This window comes from Halichoerus grypus, chromosome 1 (genome assembly GCF_964656455.1).
Source record: "Halichoerus grypus chromosome 1, mHalGry1.hap1.1, whole genome shotgun sequence".
Lineage (NCBI taxonomy): Eukaryota > Metazoa > Chordata > Mammalia > Carnivora > Phocidae > Halichoerus > Halichoerus grypus.
In genome coordinates this window covers 1,642,280-1,658,921 of record NC_135712.1, presented here as the reverse complement: position 1 = coordinate 1,658,921, position 16,642 = coordinate 1,642,280, and the positions used below count along the sequence as shown (strand labels likewise).

The window sequence follows — 16,642 nt, the reverse complement described above, 5'->3', positions numbered from 1 at the left end:
GTGCCGAGATACTTAAAACTCGCTCCTCGCTCCGTGCTGGTTGGTCTTTCGTCGTCTCTCCTTGAGCCTGGCATGGCCACTCCTATTTTCCCATAAAGGCATCTACTCTGATGAGATCTCCACCCTTATTGGCAAAGGGCTCCTGGCCTCTCATCATCGATACCCTGTTTGTTGTCCTTTATTTGCATCCCTTTCTTGAACTTCTCTTTATTTTCTCTTCCATTCCAAGAATTAAGCCTTGTATTTGTCAATTCTACTTTCTTGTGCCCTAAATTATTAGTTTCTGGTTTTTTTAATACCCTGTTCTTGCTTTCTTTAGGTTTGAGTTACCTGGCTCATAGTTTTTACAGTTTTGTTTAGGAATGGAGCGCCCCGCTCGGGCTTACCTAATATCTTATCATGGAAAGTGTCATATGGAAAAGCAGGGAGGACCTGACAGTGAACACCTAGATTTGATGTGGACACTGTTGTTTACCACATCTGTTCCTCTGTCCATTCCTGTCTGTCTCTCCACCACCCTGTGTTCCATCCACCCATTGCCGAGTGAGTGGCAGACGTTAGGACGCTTTCTCCCAAACGATTCTGCTACAGTTCGGCATCTGCAGATGGTTCTCCTTCGTTTTGAGGTAAGGCCGGCCTACGATGACGTACCAGTCTGGGTGCCATTGCACACACACGTGCGACCAGAGTCCCTGGGAGGGACGGAGTAGCCCCAGCACCGAGGCGCGACCACTGTCTCCTCCCCTCAGAGTCACAGTTTAGATTTTACTGCTCTAGACGTCCTATGAGTGGAATCTTGTAGGATGTGTTCTGTTTGTGTCTGGATTTCTTCGCTTTGCAGGAAGTCTGAAAGTCTGCTCTGTGTGTGTCGCTGTGGCCCGGGCCCTTCTCTCGCTGAGAAGGGTTTATCTGGACAGACCGATTGCTACCCCCTTTCCTATTGATGGACACCTGGTCTTTTTTCTCTTTCTAGCTACTATGAAAAAGGCTGCTACAAACATTCTCTTCAGGTCTTTTTGTGGAGAGTGTCATCATTTTGGAGGAATGGTTGGGAATGGAGCGCTGGGTCATAGGGCAGGTGCATGTTTAGTTTTATAAGCAACTGCCAGACGTTTCCCTAGAGTGGTCCTGTGTTCACACTGCCACCAGCCACGACTCCCCGCAGGGCAGGGCGTCGGCAGCTCCCCGTGGCGTCGGCTCTCAACCACCACTGAGCACTGCGTGTGCGCCCCAGTTGGGTGTGGTTTCGTGGGGGCCCTGCCTTTCTGTTACCTCGCTCCAAGAATGGTTCTGACGTCCCGGAGGCCAGCCCTGCGTCACGTGCGTGCTTGCAGATTTTCTTCCAGACCGTGACTTGCCTGTTCATTTTCTGAACAATGTGTTTTTGACGAGCAGAAGTTTGATTTTGAGGCGTCTGATTTATCTTTTTTTATATGGTTATTTTGTATACGTGTGTGTCTTGTCTAGGAAAACTTTGCCCCATCTCAAGTCCTCAAGGTGCTGTTCTGCTTTTCTAAGAGCTGTGTGGTTAGGTCAGTTAGGTTTCTGGTCTGTCTTGGTTGGTCTTTGTCGGTGACGTGTGGTCCTGGCTGAGGCTCTTTCCCCCTCAGGGTGGATGTCCGCTTACTCTGGCGCTGTTTGTCCTAAAGACTTTTCTCCCCTCGTTTGCTTGTTGCGGTGTCTTGGCGAAACATCGCACGGCCTCCTGAGTGTGGTTCTGTTTGGGGGCGTCTTCTGTTGGCTGCTGCAACTGTCCTCACACGTGCCGGCAGCTCCGGAGGAGGCCGTGGTACACAGCGGGCGCCCGCCCCTCCTCGGTTCTTGTGTGGGAAGGCCACGTCCGTGGCGCTTCGTGTAGGTTTTACCAGAGGCCCGCTCCCACCGACGGAACCTTGGCAGGCTTACGACTGCGGTTGCCTTGAGTGTGTAGATCAGTTTGGGGAAAACTGCCGTGTTAACAGTATTGAATCTTCAAGTCCACGAATATGGTATATTTCTCCATTTTATGTGGATTTTCTTTAATTTCTCTTGTCAGCATTGTATAGTTTTCAGAGTAGAGGTCTTACATGGGTTTTTGTTTTTGTTACGCCTATTGCTAATAGTTTCATAGTTTTTGGAGCTGTTATAAGTGAGATTCTCGAAAGCTTCGTTTTCTAGTAGTTTATAAAGCATGGATTTTTAAGAATACTGTATCCTTTGACAGTGCTAAAATCATGTATTCTGATAGTTACTCTGTAGATTCCTTAGAACTTTCTACATAAAAAATCATGCCACCTAAAATGGATACAGTTTCATCTTCCTCTCCAAGCTCATGTTTTTATGTCTTCTCATCGTTGGGCAGGGGCTCGAGCCTCCGGTGGGCGGTGATGGAAGGGGTGCGAATGGTTCCCAGCCTGGGGCCAGGGGTTGGGACCCAGCGGCCCTGGTGCACATCGCAAGGTGCCGTCATGTGCTCTCTGCTTCAGGCCCGGTTTCTAAGGAACTTCCCTTAGGCTTCTCATCAATGGGCAGATGTGGGCACGGAAGTAAGGAGAGTGACGGGGGCACATGCCTTGCCCCCTCCTCCTGACTTCTGTCAGTGGGATGTGGACTGGCCTTCAGGGAACCCAGCCCTTAAGACTCTCCCACGGTCAGCATCCCATGTAGCCGGTGAAGTTGTTTTTGGAGGCTCAATTAGCATGTGGAATGCTTTCTTGGTTATACCTCAAGCTAGTTTTAAATTAAGCCATTTAGAATGAAGGAGTGTCAGTTCCTGGGAAACTTCCAGAGGCAGGGGAGGGGGAGTGGTAGGGGCAGGAGGAGCCTCCCCGCCCCCAAAATGCTCAGAATCTGTTGCTCTAGAACACACAGTTGGTAGAAGGGACCTTTCACTGCCCCTCCCCTTGCTTACAAGTGGGCTGGCCATGAGATTCTCCCCGGGGAGAAACATCGGTGTGTGGTCTGTCTGGTCCTAGCACCCCAAGAAAGGTTTACCTGGAGAGGAGTCGATGAAGGGGGTGATTTCCAGCCCAGGTACAAGGATGTGGAGGGGAGGCCCCCTACCTCTATCTGGCCTGGAGGGTAGAAGGGAGACTTCATTGCCAGAAGATGGTGTAGCAGGGTCCTGGCCTCAGAGGACACTCCAGGTGGGCACCCCCCTCCCCCTGAGCCCCTGTCTCTTGCTAGAAGGTGTGGGAGTGGCTCTGGGGCAGGAAGGGGAGAGTGGGTGGGGCCCGTGGTGACGTGGGCGCAGTTGTCCTCTGCGGAGGGTGGCCAGCCTGGAGCCCCTGTGCTGAGCCCAGTGGCACAGAATTACACCTCTTTAAATTCACTGTTCACATGTCCCCCCAAGTCTCCAGGCTGGAATGAAAGGCACCCAAATCTGAGGACATGTTAATGTTTCAGTCCCGCGTAAAAAAGTTATAAATCTATTTAGGTAAGACGGACAGAGCTGAAGACCCTGTTCACTAGCAAGTTGGTTGCTTGTGCAGGATTGAACTTGCAGACCTTTCCCCTTTCTCCTGGGGGTGTGGAGCTTTAGAAACTCATGGTGTGCATGTGTGCGTGCATGCACGCCTGTGTTTTGTGGCTTTTGATTCCTATTTGTTATATTTGTGGTGTTTAATTCTTCGTTTTTAGGGCAGGCAGCAGGGACCCCCCTCTCCCCAGAAGGATGTTGGGAGCCTGCCCTCCATACCTGCCCGGGACGCTGCCCTGTTGGGATTTCTGTCACTTCCTTATTTGCTTCAGTGTCCAGTAGGCCCACTTCCTTGTTGCGTGTTCTCTTAAACATGTTCTGGTGGTTACTCTTACACATTGAGTCTTTTTCAAAGTAAGACTTGGAATTAGCTTCACAGGTTCAGGTGAAAATCCTGTTGAAGTTTGAGGCTGTGTGAGCTTTGCGGGTTCTCAGGGTCACCAGCCCAGCACCGTCCGCCCTCCCTGGGTTGCTGTGGGGTCTTGTGATGTTTTGCTAGAGAACATGATGTTTCTGGTAGATAATCTCTTGTCACATTAAGGAACTGGCCTCCATTCATGGCTGTGTTGTCATTTTTATGGTGAGTGGATAGTGAATTCTGTGGTGTTCCGTTTGGCACTTCTTGTGGCCACGGTGGCCTTTGTGTTTAAACAGACCCCCAGTGGGGTGCCTGGCAGATGTCCCCATGTTGAACTGTCCTCATGTGCCTCGGTTACACTCCCGCTAGGTGGCATGTGTCCCTAACTTAAAGCACTTCCAGCTTGGATTTGCGGACATTTGTGTGGCCGTGTTCCTGTGTCCCCCAGGAGCCTGGGCCTGTGCTTTGCTGTGCTTGGTCCCAGCGCCGGTCTGCTGGCCACTGAAGGGGCAGGGGTCTCAGAGCACCTGCCCTGGCCTTTGCCGCCCTCCCAGGATGCTCGGCTCTCGGGGAAGAGGCATCTGGTTTGAGGAGATGCTCAGTAAGTTGTTGATCCTCTTATTGGCAGGAGGGAAAGCACTGAATTGTCCCTTCTAAGTCCTGATAATCCAGAGCCTTGAGGGCTTGCTCCGCGCACAAGGAGCTGACGAGTGGAGCTATCCTCGTCCCCTTGAGCTCCGCTCTTTGGGGCGAGGGGAGCAACCTCACTCCCCAGGGGCCCTCTGGGGCTCTCTTAGGGGCTGTGGTTGGGGGCAGCATGGGTGTCCCTGACTTTGGGCCACACAGGGTGGGCTTTTCAGAGCTTGCCCCGGGCAGCCGAGGGGTTTGGGGTGGGTGGCCCTGGCCTAGCACTGCAGGCTTGTTGAGCGGCTCTTGCCTCTGGGAAGCCTTCCTCGGTGCTTCTCCCCGGTAGGTGAATAGTTGCAGTTTCTGGAAACTCCCCTCTTGAAAATGCCTGTTGGGGTCACCATGTATGACTCCCCTTTCACGTGTGCTTCCTGGGGCTCAGTGTGGGGTTCCCCTCCTGGCCTGCCCTTCTGCGGGGTGATGGACGGCCACAGCATTCCGAAGGACCCAGCTCGCGGAGTCAGGGGTCCCGTACCTGCCACGTGCAGGCCGCTGGCTGGTGGCGCCCTGGCTGTGGACCCACCGGGCGCTGTGTCAGGAAAGCGGTGTGTTGCAGCCTTTGAGGTGTGATTCCTCGTGTGGCTGGCCGTGTCAGTGGGGCAGGATGGGCTCAGGTCTGGTCGTCCCACAGCCGCTGTCCTGTCCCAGCTTTTCAGTGAGAGCCTGACAGAGCAAAGGAACAAAATCCGTGAGCGCGGAGTCCGCGCGTCTTTCACGTACAACGGGCCCTGGGCCCGCCCGCTGTCTCCCCGGGTAAGAGCTGAGCTGGCGTTGCCCACCGGCCACACTGGAAATACTGCATTTGAATACATATTTTACTAACAGCTGTGAAATAAAAACATTTCTAAGTGAAAATCAAGTCCCCAGGCTTTGGGTCGCCTGGGAGGCTCCATCAGTTAAGTGTCTGCCTTTCAATTGTGGCTCAGGTCATGGTCTCAGGATCCTGGGATCGGGCCCCGTGTCGGGCTCCTTGCTCAGCGGGGAGTCTGCCTGAGACTCTCTCTTCCTCTGCTGCGCCCCCACTCACGCCCGCGTGCTCTCACATGAATAAATAAATCTTAACAATTCCCAAGGCCGTGCCCCCCACGCTGGCCCTGCCCCCCACGCAGGCCGTGCCCCCGTCCCTCATCCTCCAGCTCCCTGTGCTCCTCTCAGCCGCGCTGGCCCCCGGCCTACCCCGGTGCCCCCTTCCCAGTGGCTGCGCTGCCCCCTCCGACGCCTGGACCACTGTGCAGAGCTTTCTGGGAGCCCCATGATCAACTGCTATATGTGGGGGCCCACTTTCTCCCTCCTGGTGCGTCTCAGGTGGAACTTGGGGAGCACAGGAGAGCATGACCCTGCCGCTCAGTGACTCATCGTTTACATTGTTCTCCCCTTGCCCACTGACTGCGCAGCCCGCGCCCCCCACGTGCACAGGCCCCCGAGCCAGCGTCCCTTTTCAGAAAGAGAAAGCCTCAGCGCCTGCAGCTCAGTCTCGGCATCCCGCGATTAGGGTGCCGGCCTGCCTCCCGGGTTCCCAGGGCGAATGTAGTGCCACCTGCCGGCCCTGCTCAGGAAGGAAGCTGGTTGCTTGTGTGCTCGTCCCTTGCTCTCTGCTCCTCTCACTAACCCATTGTCCCCCCCCCCCCACGCCCACCCTCCCCTACCCGCCCTCAGAAATCGAAGCCATAAAGCTGGCCGAGCAGAAGCGCAAGGCAGAGCGGAGACGGAGGGCCACGGTGGTGGTGGGGGACCTGCAGCCCCTGAGAGACGCCCTCCCCGAGCTGCTGGAGCTGGAGGCTGGCGGTCGGCAGCCACGTGCCAGAGGGTGAGTGTCCGTCTGTGGCTGCCTTGGGAGTGGGAGGCCAGGAAAGGGCCGGCTCTTCAGAGTGGCAGCTGCTGACCTGTGTCTGGAGCCCCGAGAGGAAGCAGCAGGGGAGGGGAGGGGGGCAGGCAAAGGCCGCAGAGGTGCCCGACCTCCTTGTTGATGCAGAAACCCTTGCTTCCGTGGTCCAAGCCTTGAGGTAGGCAGGTGGTGTGCCGACTCCCCCGCTGGGGCCTCTGCAGGCAAATGGCCTGTCCAGCATGTTGACGAGGGGCCCCTGTCGGCCCTCTCCAGGTGGGCCTCGGAGCAGCTTAGCCGGGAGGGCTGCGGTGTGGTGGGTCCTTCCAGCCGCCGGGCTTCACCCCCCAGGGACACGGCCTGCCACCTACCTGCTGCCTTCAGCACCCTCTCCCAGAAGTACACGTTCTTGTAGCGCTTCCCGCCTCCCTGCGACATGCGTGCTCTAGAGCAGCCAGTCCCTCTGCTGACCCTCCCTGTGCCCCTTCATCAGCTTGGAGGCTGGGGGTGTCCAGCCACGTGCTCAGGGCCAGAACACCCCAGGCCAGCTCCTGGGATGGGAGCACCCGGAGCCTTTGGTCCAGACAAAGAATCGAGGAGTGGCCTTCACAGCTGAGATTGGTGATCGAGCCAGAGCCTGAGATGCAAACTCCCCCCCTGATTCTTGATAAAAAATGTGACCCCAGTCAAGTGTCCTTCCCCGCTTTCAGTTTTCTCATCTGAAAAATGTGCTCAGGGCTCCCTGAGGGGGGAATTGCTGCGTAAACACCCGGTTGGCAGTCTGAGGAGGAATGTGTGTGGCCTCGGGCGGCCTGGGCTGCTGAGCTGGGCTGTAGCTGAGGTTGCTTCCGGCTCTCTGGGTGCGGGAAGGTCCCCAGCTGGTCTCCTAGCTGGGCGGTCACCGTCACCTAGCTGGTCTCCTAGGGACGGGGGTCACCGTCCCTCTTCAAGTGCGTCTGGCACTGGGGAGCTGTTTGTTTGAATAAATGTTATTTTAGAACAGTTGTAGATTTACAGAAAATGATGAGAGGATACTGAGAGTTCCCACGTCCCTCACATCCAGCTCCCCCTGTGAACGTGGTGCCCTGGGGGCCCGTAAGGAATCAGTATTGATATGTAAATAATAGTGATTGAATAAAGTCCCTGGGTTATTCAGATTTCCTCAGTTTCCCCTAACATCCCCTTTCTGTCCCAGGATCCCTTAGGTGTGGGCTGGGCGTGGCGACTCCCTTCCCCAGGGGACAGGGCAGGAAAGGGAAGGAGCCACGTGGGGTGGGGACACCGTGAGGACACCACGTGACGCTGATCATGTCCCTTTACATCTCCTCTTGGCCATGACAGTTTCTCTGATGACCCTGACCATTGGGAGGAGGACCAGTCAGGCGTTTGGGGGATGCCCCTCGTTGGGAGGAGGACCAGTCAGGCGTTTGGGGGATGCCCCTCGTTGGGAGGGGGACCAGCCAGGCGTTTGGGGGATGCCCCTCGTTGGGAGGGGGACCAGTCAGGCGTTTGGGGGATGCCCCTCGTTGGGAGGAGGACCAGTCAGGTGTTTGGGGGATGCCCCTCGTTGGGAGGAGGACCAGCCAGGCGTTTGGGGGATGCCCCTCGTTGGGATTAGCATGATGTGGTTTCTCACGAGTGGACTGGGGTCAGGGGTTGTCGGGGGGAAGACCACACAGGGAAGTGTCCCTCTCATCCCATCTGGCCCAGGTGCCTGCCGTCAGCATGACTTGTCCCACTGCTCATGTTGGCCGTGGTCACCTGGCAGAGGTGTGTCTCCCCGGTGTCCCCACCCCATGTGGCTCCTTCCCTTCCCTGCCCTGTCCCCCGGGGAAGGGAGTCGCCACGCCCAGCCCACACCTAAGGAGTGGGGAGGTGCGCTCTGCTGCCCGAGGATGGAGCGGCTGAGCAGACACTGCGGGATTCTCTTCGGAGGAGGAGATAAATACCGTTTCCGCATCAGCGCATGAGTGAATCATTTATGGATGTCCGTATGGACTCGTGGGTATTTATTTTACACTGTGGGCTATGATCCAACACGACTTCACTCTGTTGCTGGGACTGGTCCAGCTCTGGCCACCAGGAGCCCCTTCAGGTGGCCTCTGCGCTGGAGGGGGCACAGCAGGGCTGACTCCTGAGCATGCACACGGTACAGCTGGCTCTGCTGATCAGTGTGTGTTGTCCCCCCCCCCCCCCCAGGCGTGTCCTGGGCTTGGGGTGGGACAGGATGTGCTGTGGGGTTGGCCTTGTGGCCCTGGGCACCCGGACCTGAGTGCGAGGGTCTCCAGTCACCTACCGGGACACCCTGACCAAGGCCCTGGGCCCTTCTCCAAGCTCGTCCCACATCCGTGACGTGGCCTCACAGGGCGGTGGTCTCAGGGAGCCGTCGGAGCACGCCTTCCCGTGCTGTGTCCCCGGCCGTCTGGGTGGGCACGACGCAGCGCGGTTGTACACAGTGATGCTGCTTATCAGTGGAAGGTTAGAGTCTCTAGGAACTTGGCAGAAGAGCGTCAGGTGAAGGTCGCCTTGTCCTTTCTGATGAGCTTTGTGCAGCTAAGCCACCAGGCCAGCCACCCCTTGGACCTCATGTGGTCCTGGTGACCTTGGCCACGTCTCGAGGCTGCTGCCACAGATACTCGGAGAGCCCCTGGGCGGCAGCCAGGGTCGGGGTGCTTCCTGCCGGCTCAGCCCTCCCGGATCTTATGGGCCAGCAGGTGCTGCTGGAGAGTGGGCTGGGAATAGCACCGTGGAGCCCACTGGGCCGCCCTGGGTGGGCTTTAGGGCTTCGCCCGCCGGGGCTGTGGATTTGGACAAGAGTCCGTATTGTTTGGGGTTTCTTACACCCACTTGGTTTCCTTGGCCCCTGGGGTTGGGACGTGCCATGTGGGCTCACTCCCATCAGCAGGTGAGTGACAGGGCTGGCCCCACCGCCTGCAGGAGAGCAACAGAGCTGGGAGTTACCGGGGTGCACTGTGCACTCACTTTCTTGGACTGCAGGCCCGCTAGTGCAAGTTTGCCAGGAAAGCATTGGCCTGTTTGAGGGGGAAACTGAGGCTTCAGGGTACAGTGGTTTTCCCAAGGTTCATCCCCGGTCAGCCGGTGTCCAGAGCCACTCCCTCCAGGGCTTCTGGGGCCGGGGCCACGTCCGCGGTACGTCAGCAAGCAGGCTGTGGGCTCTGAGCCGCACCTCGTTCCTGGCCGGGGGTCTCAGCCCACCACTGACCCTGCTCTGCCTGCAGCCGGAACCAAGTGGGGCTCTGCCTTCCAGGGGCTCTCCACCTGAGAGGCTTGAAGTCACAGCCTGGGCCTGTCTAGACGGAGGTGACAGGACTGAGGGGTTGGCTCTGCTCCCCCAGACAGCCTGCCTTTGTCCACAGGACCGCAGCCTCCCCCTGGAAGCTGCTTACCAGGTCCGAGCCGCGCCCTGAGGCTCCGTGCGCGCCCTGGCCACCCCCGTGCTGGGGGCTTTAGGCCACGAGAGCCCGCACCTGGCCCCTGGGCACTGAGGGGACTCCCGGTGCGTCTCCACGGCACTGCTGTCAGAGCTGGAGGGCCGTGGGTGGCCTCAGTGGATTCTACGTTTTTATTCTTATTTTTTTTATCTTTTATTTATTTATTTTTTTTAAGAGAGGGGAAGAGAGAGGGAATCTCCAGCAGACTTCCTGCCGAGTGTGGAGTCTGACGTGGGGCTCGATCTCACGACCCCGAGATCATGACCTGAACTGAAATCAAGAGTCAGATGATGCTTAACTGACTGAGCCACCCAGGCGCCCCAATTTTACCTTTTTATAGATGGGGGTGCAGGGGTGTTGGGGTGTGGGGGTTGGATCGGATCCAGGGCTTAGGCTCCCTGACCTGCCGGCACAGCGTCCTGGGCATGCCAGTCAGTTCTGCGAGGGGCCTGCTCTGGGGTGAACATGGAGGGTCAGCAGCGAGAGGAGCGGAGCTGCGGTGGGAACCATCTCGGACGCACAAGACAGGTCTTTCATTCATATTTTAACAGAAACCATGAATAAAGGATGAGGTCTCCTGGTCGGAGGCTAAATTTAGGTGTCGGCCTGGGCTCTGGTTTTCTCGCCCTTCCTGCTGCTGGCCGTGTAGACGCGCATGCCTCCGGGGGACAGCTCCCCAGGCTACCGCGGGGCCCCACAGGGGAGCCTGTGCTGACTTGCTTCTCTGTCCCTCGCAGGGTGAGCAGCAGGCCCCGGCCCGCCGAGTTGAGCCGCATGAGCGCCGCGCAGAGGCTTGAGCTCCTGTGAGTAGGCCCCGCCACCAAAATGAGACTCCAGTGCGCCCACCTCCTTTCCTCCCACCTCACCCGAGTGCCGTCCGGCCTCTGGCCGAGCGCCTCCAGCCCTGGCCCACTTGGGCACCGCGGACAGCTTGGCCAGTGGCGCCTCTCATTGGCATGAAGCAGCCGGTTGGTAGCCGGGCCGGAGAGCCCCTTTGCCCAGGCAGCAAGGGGAGCAGAAGCTGCCAGAACAAGACATGCCGGCTCTTAGGAGATCACCCTGGGAGCCCAGAGCCCGCTGCCCTCCCAGGCATCTTGGGTGTGGACCCCTGGCTTGGGCAGTCGGTCCAGGGGTTCAGTCTCTCCGCCAACAGCCAGGAAAGCCGGGCACTTTGCGGTTCGGCCTTGCCCTCTGTCACGCGCACACAGGGCAGAGCACCAGCTCGGCTCCACTCTACCGCCCCTGGGCCAGGGCCGCCCCTGCTGCAGCACCTTCCCCAGCACGGTGCCACGGGTGCCACGGCGGCCCTGCCCGCACGTGTCCTGGAACCGTCGTCCCGAGCTTTCCTCCCTCAGGGGTGCCTCGCCAAGGCACCTGCAAACGTCCAGCTGGCCCCCGTGCTTCTGAGACGCGGCATGAGTGCCGGCTCCCCCGGGGCTGGCTGGGCTTAGACACCCACGTGCAGAGAGTGGCAGCCACCGCTGTGGACTGGGGGCTCAGGTCCTCCCCCGGGAGGAAGCCCTCCAGCTCTCATCAGAGGCAGCCGCTGCCTCCTCTGTCGCCGGGGCACCCTGTTGTGGGCAGGGCCGGTCTCGGCCTGTGGGGCGGCAGCGCTCGGTTTTGGCAGTGCTGGTGGGAGGGCGCCTCTTATGTAAGCCCGCGTGTCTGCCTCCCCACGTGTGTCCGCTTCTTCCTGCTTCGAATAGCAGCTCTGCATCAGAGTTGGGGATGGGGGGCCCAGAGCCCACTTTCTGGGGGAGGGCAGGGGTGCTAGTCCCCCAGACCCACGGGTGCGTCTGGTGGCTGCAGAGCCTGTGTGTGATCGTGAGGCGGCCCCGGGGCAGCCAGTCCCTTCCTGCCCGAAGTGCCTGTTAGCTCTCCTAGCCCCCTCATCCCCCTTGGGCCTGACCCCGCAAGGCCGCTCCTGAGCCCGCTCCCTGCCCTGCTGCCTTCCTCATCCCTCCCCCATACTGCCACTGCCCCCTGGTGACCCTCAGGCCCCAGGTGCTCTGCTCTGTGTACTCCTGGCCTACCCACTCCAGTGTCTAGCCCGCCCTGAGGTGCCCAGGGATGGGATGGCCGGGCTGGGGCGGTGCTGGTGCTCATCCCCACCCCTCCCTACACAGGGTTGTGGGGTTTGCTGACCTGCGCTGATCTCCTTTCTTTCAGGGAGGAAGAAAGGGCTCGGTTTCGGGAGCTGCTGGCCAGTCCAGCCTACAGGGCCAGCCCCTTGCTGGCCATCGGGCAGCAGCTGGCCCGGCAGATGCAGCTGGACGGCGGCAGCCAGCTCTGATCTCTGATGCAGCCTGGAGACGTGCCGTGAGCTCCAAGGATCCACCGCTTGCTGCCCTTGCCCTGAGCCTGGCAGGAGAGCCCACCGTGAGGCGTTGGGATGGGGGCAGTTCCTCTGTGCCCCCGTGGCCCCCTGGGCTTCCTTCCAGACTGCTCTTGGGTTTCTCTGGGCGGGCCACCACGCAGCAGGCTCTGGGGATGCCCAGCTCCTCTGCAGCCCCAAGACGCGGTCATGGTGGGTTCTGTGGGCGCTTGCTGCCCTCCCGGTTCCCAGGGCTCCTGTCTGCCCTTCTTGGGTTGTGGTCCCTGTGCTCCTCCCCAGCCCGCTCCCCACCGTGTGTCCCTTTGGCTCCGAGCCCAGGTTGCTCCCCACCTGCCCTTGTGATTGAGGTGAGCCGGGCTGCCGTAGTCCAGCAGTCCGGAGACTGGGAGCAGGCCTGGTCCCGCCCTGGAGCGACACAGCTGACCCGGGAGCAGGATGGTGTCTACTGTTAGAAACCTGGGGCTTGGGGGCCAGACTGCAGGAATAGACTTCAACCCTAAGGGCCTGGGCTTGCCTGGGGAGTGGGAGTTGGGAGTGTGTGCTGTGTGGGGACTCACCGCCCATGTCCTGCGGGATCAGTGGTGGTGGATGTGTGGCCCGGAGGCCTGGGCACCCACGGCAGCAGCTCTGGACCCAGTGAGCGCCCCGTCACTCTTGGGGCCGGGGCCAGGATACCCAGCACCCCTTCACAGGCTGTGGTGTGGGGGTGGGCACCAGCGCGTCCAGGCGCCAGGCACTCTAGGCTTTGTGGCTGAACCGGCATGAGCTCCAGGTATGTCCCTGACCTCTGGTGCCCTGGCTGGTGTGCTCGCGACTCATGGACACCTGGGCAGCGTCTACCAAGGCTATCCGGGCGTGGGTGGCTGAAGGGATCCGAGCCCATGCCCTGCCCCCATTGGGCATCCTGGGCCCCTTCTCTGCACAAGAGCACACAGTGTGGCCGCCTCCCAGGAATGGAATACAGAAAGGGACAGATGGGACCACCGAGGCTGCAGGTGGGAGCCTGAGTCCCCTGGGCCGGAGGTTAGCACGGCCGTCTCGCCAGGACTGCCAGCCCCTAAGTGACGGTGCACTCTTGTCCTCAGCACAGGAACCAGTTCTCGATAAGGGAGATGAGTTGTTTACAAAGTGGTATTTGTGACAAACTCATTTTTGCAATAAATAAGTGCTGGGAGAAACTGGGGTACAGGCTGCCCGGAAGGTGATGCAGGCCCCTTGATGTTCCTCCGTCATGTTTTTCCGAATGAGTTTGGTGACAGTGAGTGCAAGGCTGGTGCGTGTCATCTGAAGGGAAAATGTACTTCCCGGCCTCCAGCGACTCCAGTGTGACCCCGGCCGGCCAGCTGGGCTCCCCTTGTGTCCCGGCTGCCCGGGAGCGCGTGTGCCGTGGGAGAGGGAGGGGCCGCACGGGGGGGGGCGGGCTGCTCTTGAGGGGCTGAGCCACGTGTGCTGCGCCGACCACTGGCCTCAGATCTCACCCCAGGAGGGTCACCAGAGAAGCCTCAGACGCGTGGGGACCTCCGCCCCAGAGCAGAGTGCCGGGCCCCGGTGACAGCTTACAGGAGAGGCCGTCCCCTGGGTGTCCCCTGGCTGCGGCCGGACGCCTGCCGCCGAGCGGGCATGTGTGTGGTTTCTGATGTGTGTGCCGTGGGTGTGGCTGCCGGGGTGGCAGGTCTAAGTGGTGAAGTGGAACAGTTCCTGGTGTTGGTGCCTCTTAAACCCTGTGCACTCCTGCTGTCTCTGGCACCTGCCTGCAGGGTCACCTCTGAAGGTCCCCTGCCCCCAGCCGGAAATTTTCAAGACTCCTTTTTAAAAGTACTCCAGCAACCCACATGGATCCTCCTTCCCCATGAAACACCCCTCTCCTCCTCTTCCCTTCTGGAGCCCCTGGTTGGTACGAACGCTGTCCCATTCTTTTGGTGAATGTGTGCATCGGTTATCAGCTGCCATGGTACCCGTGTGACATCCCCCAAACGTGCAGCCACGTGTTCTCCCCACAAGTCTGGGCCAGGCCGGACTCTTGCCTGAGGCACCCACTGAATTTGTTTCTTGGGTAACAGATCAGCAGACAGGGTGATTTCAAACACTGGGAATGCATTCTGTCATGGAGTCTGGTCATGCTGGCCGGCCCACGCCGTCTCCGGAGGCTTCCAGACGGGCAGACGGGCAGTCCTGTTTGCCAGCCCCTCTCGTGTCCCCTGGCTGGTGGCTGCATCACTCCTGTTCCTCCCCCTGCCTCCTATGAGTCATTGGGTCAGGGCCCGCTCTCCTGCAGGACGACCTCCCCTTAACTAATTCCATTGCAAAGATCCTATTTCCAGATACAGTTGCATTCTGAGGTTCCACGTAGATGTGCATCTTGGGCGATGCCCTGGGTCTGGGGGGCGGTCGGGGCAGCGGGATTCTCGGAAGCCCCCAGCTGAACCGAAGATGCACATCCAGAGTCGGCTACCACTCACCAAGTGGGGCGGGGAGGAGGTGAACTCGCCTACAGGGCAAAGCGCTGGGTGTTGGGAGGCTTCATGGGGTGGGACGTTGACACGGGCGAAGGACTGGAAGGCATGGGGCAGTCGTGGACAGCAGAGCACTGCACTGGGGCTTTGGGTGGTGGGCTGGGGTCCCCTCGTGGTGACGGCCTCCTGGTGCCCCACCCCTTCCTGCGCTCCCCCAGACGGCACCCCAGCCCTTCTTTCTGGCACGTCTGCCCTTGTCCTGCCCAGTGTTAACATGTTCTCTGGGCTGGCTTGCTTCCCCTAGGACGGAAACGATTGAGGGCAGGGTGTGCTTTGCGCTGCTGGGGGGTCAGCAGCCCCACGTGGCAGTGAATGAATGAATGAACCAGAGGCAGGAAGCAGTGGGCTGCGTGGGCCCAGGTGACCAAGCCCAGGGCCCAGGTGGGGTGGCCTCGTGTCTGCACGCGGTGTCCAGTGGGGAGAGGGTTCCTGGGGGCGCGGACTCAGGCGCCTGGAGGGGAGGAAGGAGTCGGTATGAACTCACAGCCCTCGGGGTCCGTTCTGGTCCTGGGTGCGCCTGCAGGCCGCGGGTTCTCGAGGCCGGCCGGCAGGGCTGGCCCATGTTTGGGTTATTCTCTCAGGTGTCTGGGTCGTTGGGCTGATGATGGCTGCACCCCGTCTGTATGGAGCTTTGTCGACAGGGGCCTGGCTCTGGTGCCAGGCGGCTGGTGACACGTGAGCCTCATGCAGCCCCACAGCCTCCGCGTGCCGGCCTTCACGCGGACTCGGGCTCCCTTCCTGCTTCAGAGCTTTGTCCTGGGCAGACGGGCGTCGGTGCCGGGCAGCCTCAGCTGGGTGGTGAGTCCGGCATAGGCAGCCGTGCCTGTCGGTCCCGTGTTGCTTTGAAGTCCGGTGTCGTCCACACTGCTCCTGGAATGCTCTTCGGGCGGCGGTCACACCGGTCCGTGACCGCTGCTTGGGCTGAGATGCTGGAGCCCAGCCCCCGCCTGGCCCCGGTGGGTCCTTGGCCACCACCCCATGACCCGGGCTCCAGGGTGCTGCTATCAGTGCGTGTCTCCAGGATATCGGGAGAGCCAGCCGGCTCCTGGAGATAGCAAGACGCCAGCCTTCCGGGCCTTTCTCTGATGTCCCGTTCCCGGGCCAGCTGGTCCCCTGCTTCTGGACCTGAGACCCTCGGCCTGCGTGGACGACCTCCTTATTTTGAGGTCAAACAGACTCAATAAACTGCATTTTCTTCTAAAGGTGTTAAAATAACACGGGTTACAGTGATAATTACAGACGTGTTCCTGATGTTGGCTTGTGTTTCTTAAGGCTTTGTTAAGATTGGGAAATGTTATTTTTCAGATACTGGGGAGAAAATCAGTGATTACTCGTGTCTTTGAATTCACACGTTCTCTGGTGCCACAGAGGCTGCAGGGCCGTGGAGTCTGCGGGGCCTCCTGCCAGGCTGAAGCCTTTTCCCTTCCTGTTCTCCTGGGCTCTGCTGGCAGAAGAGGGGGCCTGGGGGCTGGGCCTGCTGAGCCCTGGCTAGGACCTTCTCTGCAGCGGGGGAACCCAAGAGCCTGGAGAGGGGAGAGCCCCCCCCACCCCCCGGGCTGGGGCTGGAGCTGGGGTATCTGGTGCTTTTCCTGCTGAGGCTGAGGTCCTCAGGAATGCAGAGCTTCCAGGCACCCCGGGACCCCCATGTGTGCCCTTGGCCTCCGCCCTCTGCAGGTTCAGGTCAGTGCCTGAAGCCACAGTACAGGGTTGGGGTGCTCTTCTCCCTGCTTTGGTGCGCAGGGTTCTTGCACAGTGGTAATTATTCCAGCCTCCAGTCTCCTAAGTTGGGAGCAGATTCTAATTACATCACAGTGTGTAATTAGAGAATCTATCCTGGTCAGCCCCCGGGCTCTGGGCGCCTGTGTGAACAGCCTTCCCTCTGCCTCCTGCAGACGCACGCCCCTGGGTCTGATGGACCTGGCCCTGGCTGGCCAACCCACGTCCCCCCACCCGACAGGCTAATGTGCCCCATCCTCTGGCCTGCCACCTGGCAGGGTGCCCCCCCCCCCCATTCCCAG

The 16,642-nt window shown here is 59.7% G+C and overlaps 1 protein-coding gene across 3 annotated transcripts in view; it reads left to right on the top strand.

Moving 5' to 3' along the window:
- SLX9 (SLX9 ribosome biogenesis factor) overlaps positions 1–13,323 on the top strand; it is a 33,434-nt gene extending 20,111 nt beyond the window's left edge. For all 3 annotated transcript variants that reach the window (XM_078066399.1, XM_036075261.2, XM_036075262.2), the window contains 3 exons: positions 6,159–6,309; positions 10,514–10,579; positions 11,946–13,323. In XM_078066399.1, the coding sequence (XP_077922525.1) occupies positions 6,159–6,309; positions 10,514–10,579; positions 11,946–12,069 (341 nt within the window). In that variant the 3' untranslated portion in view covers positions 12,070–13,323. The remainder of the gene's footprint in view (positions 1–6,158; positions 6,310–10,513; positions 10,580–11,945) is intronic.
- Positions 13,324–16,642: the final 3,319 nt, after the last annotated feature.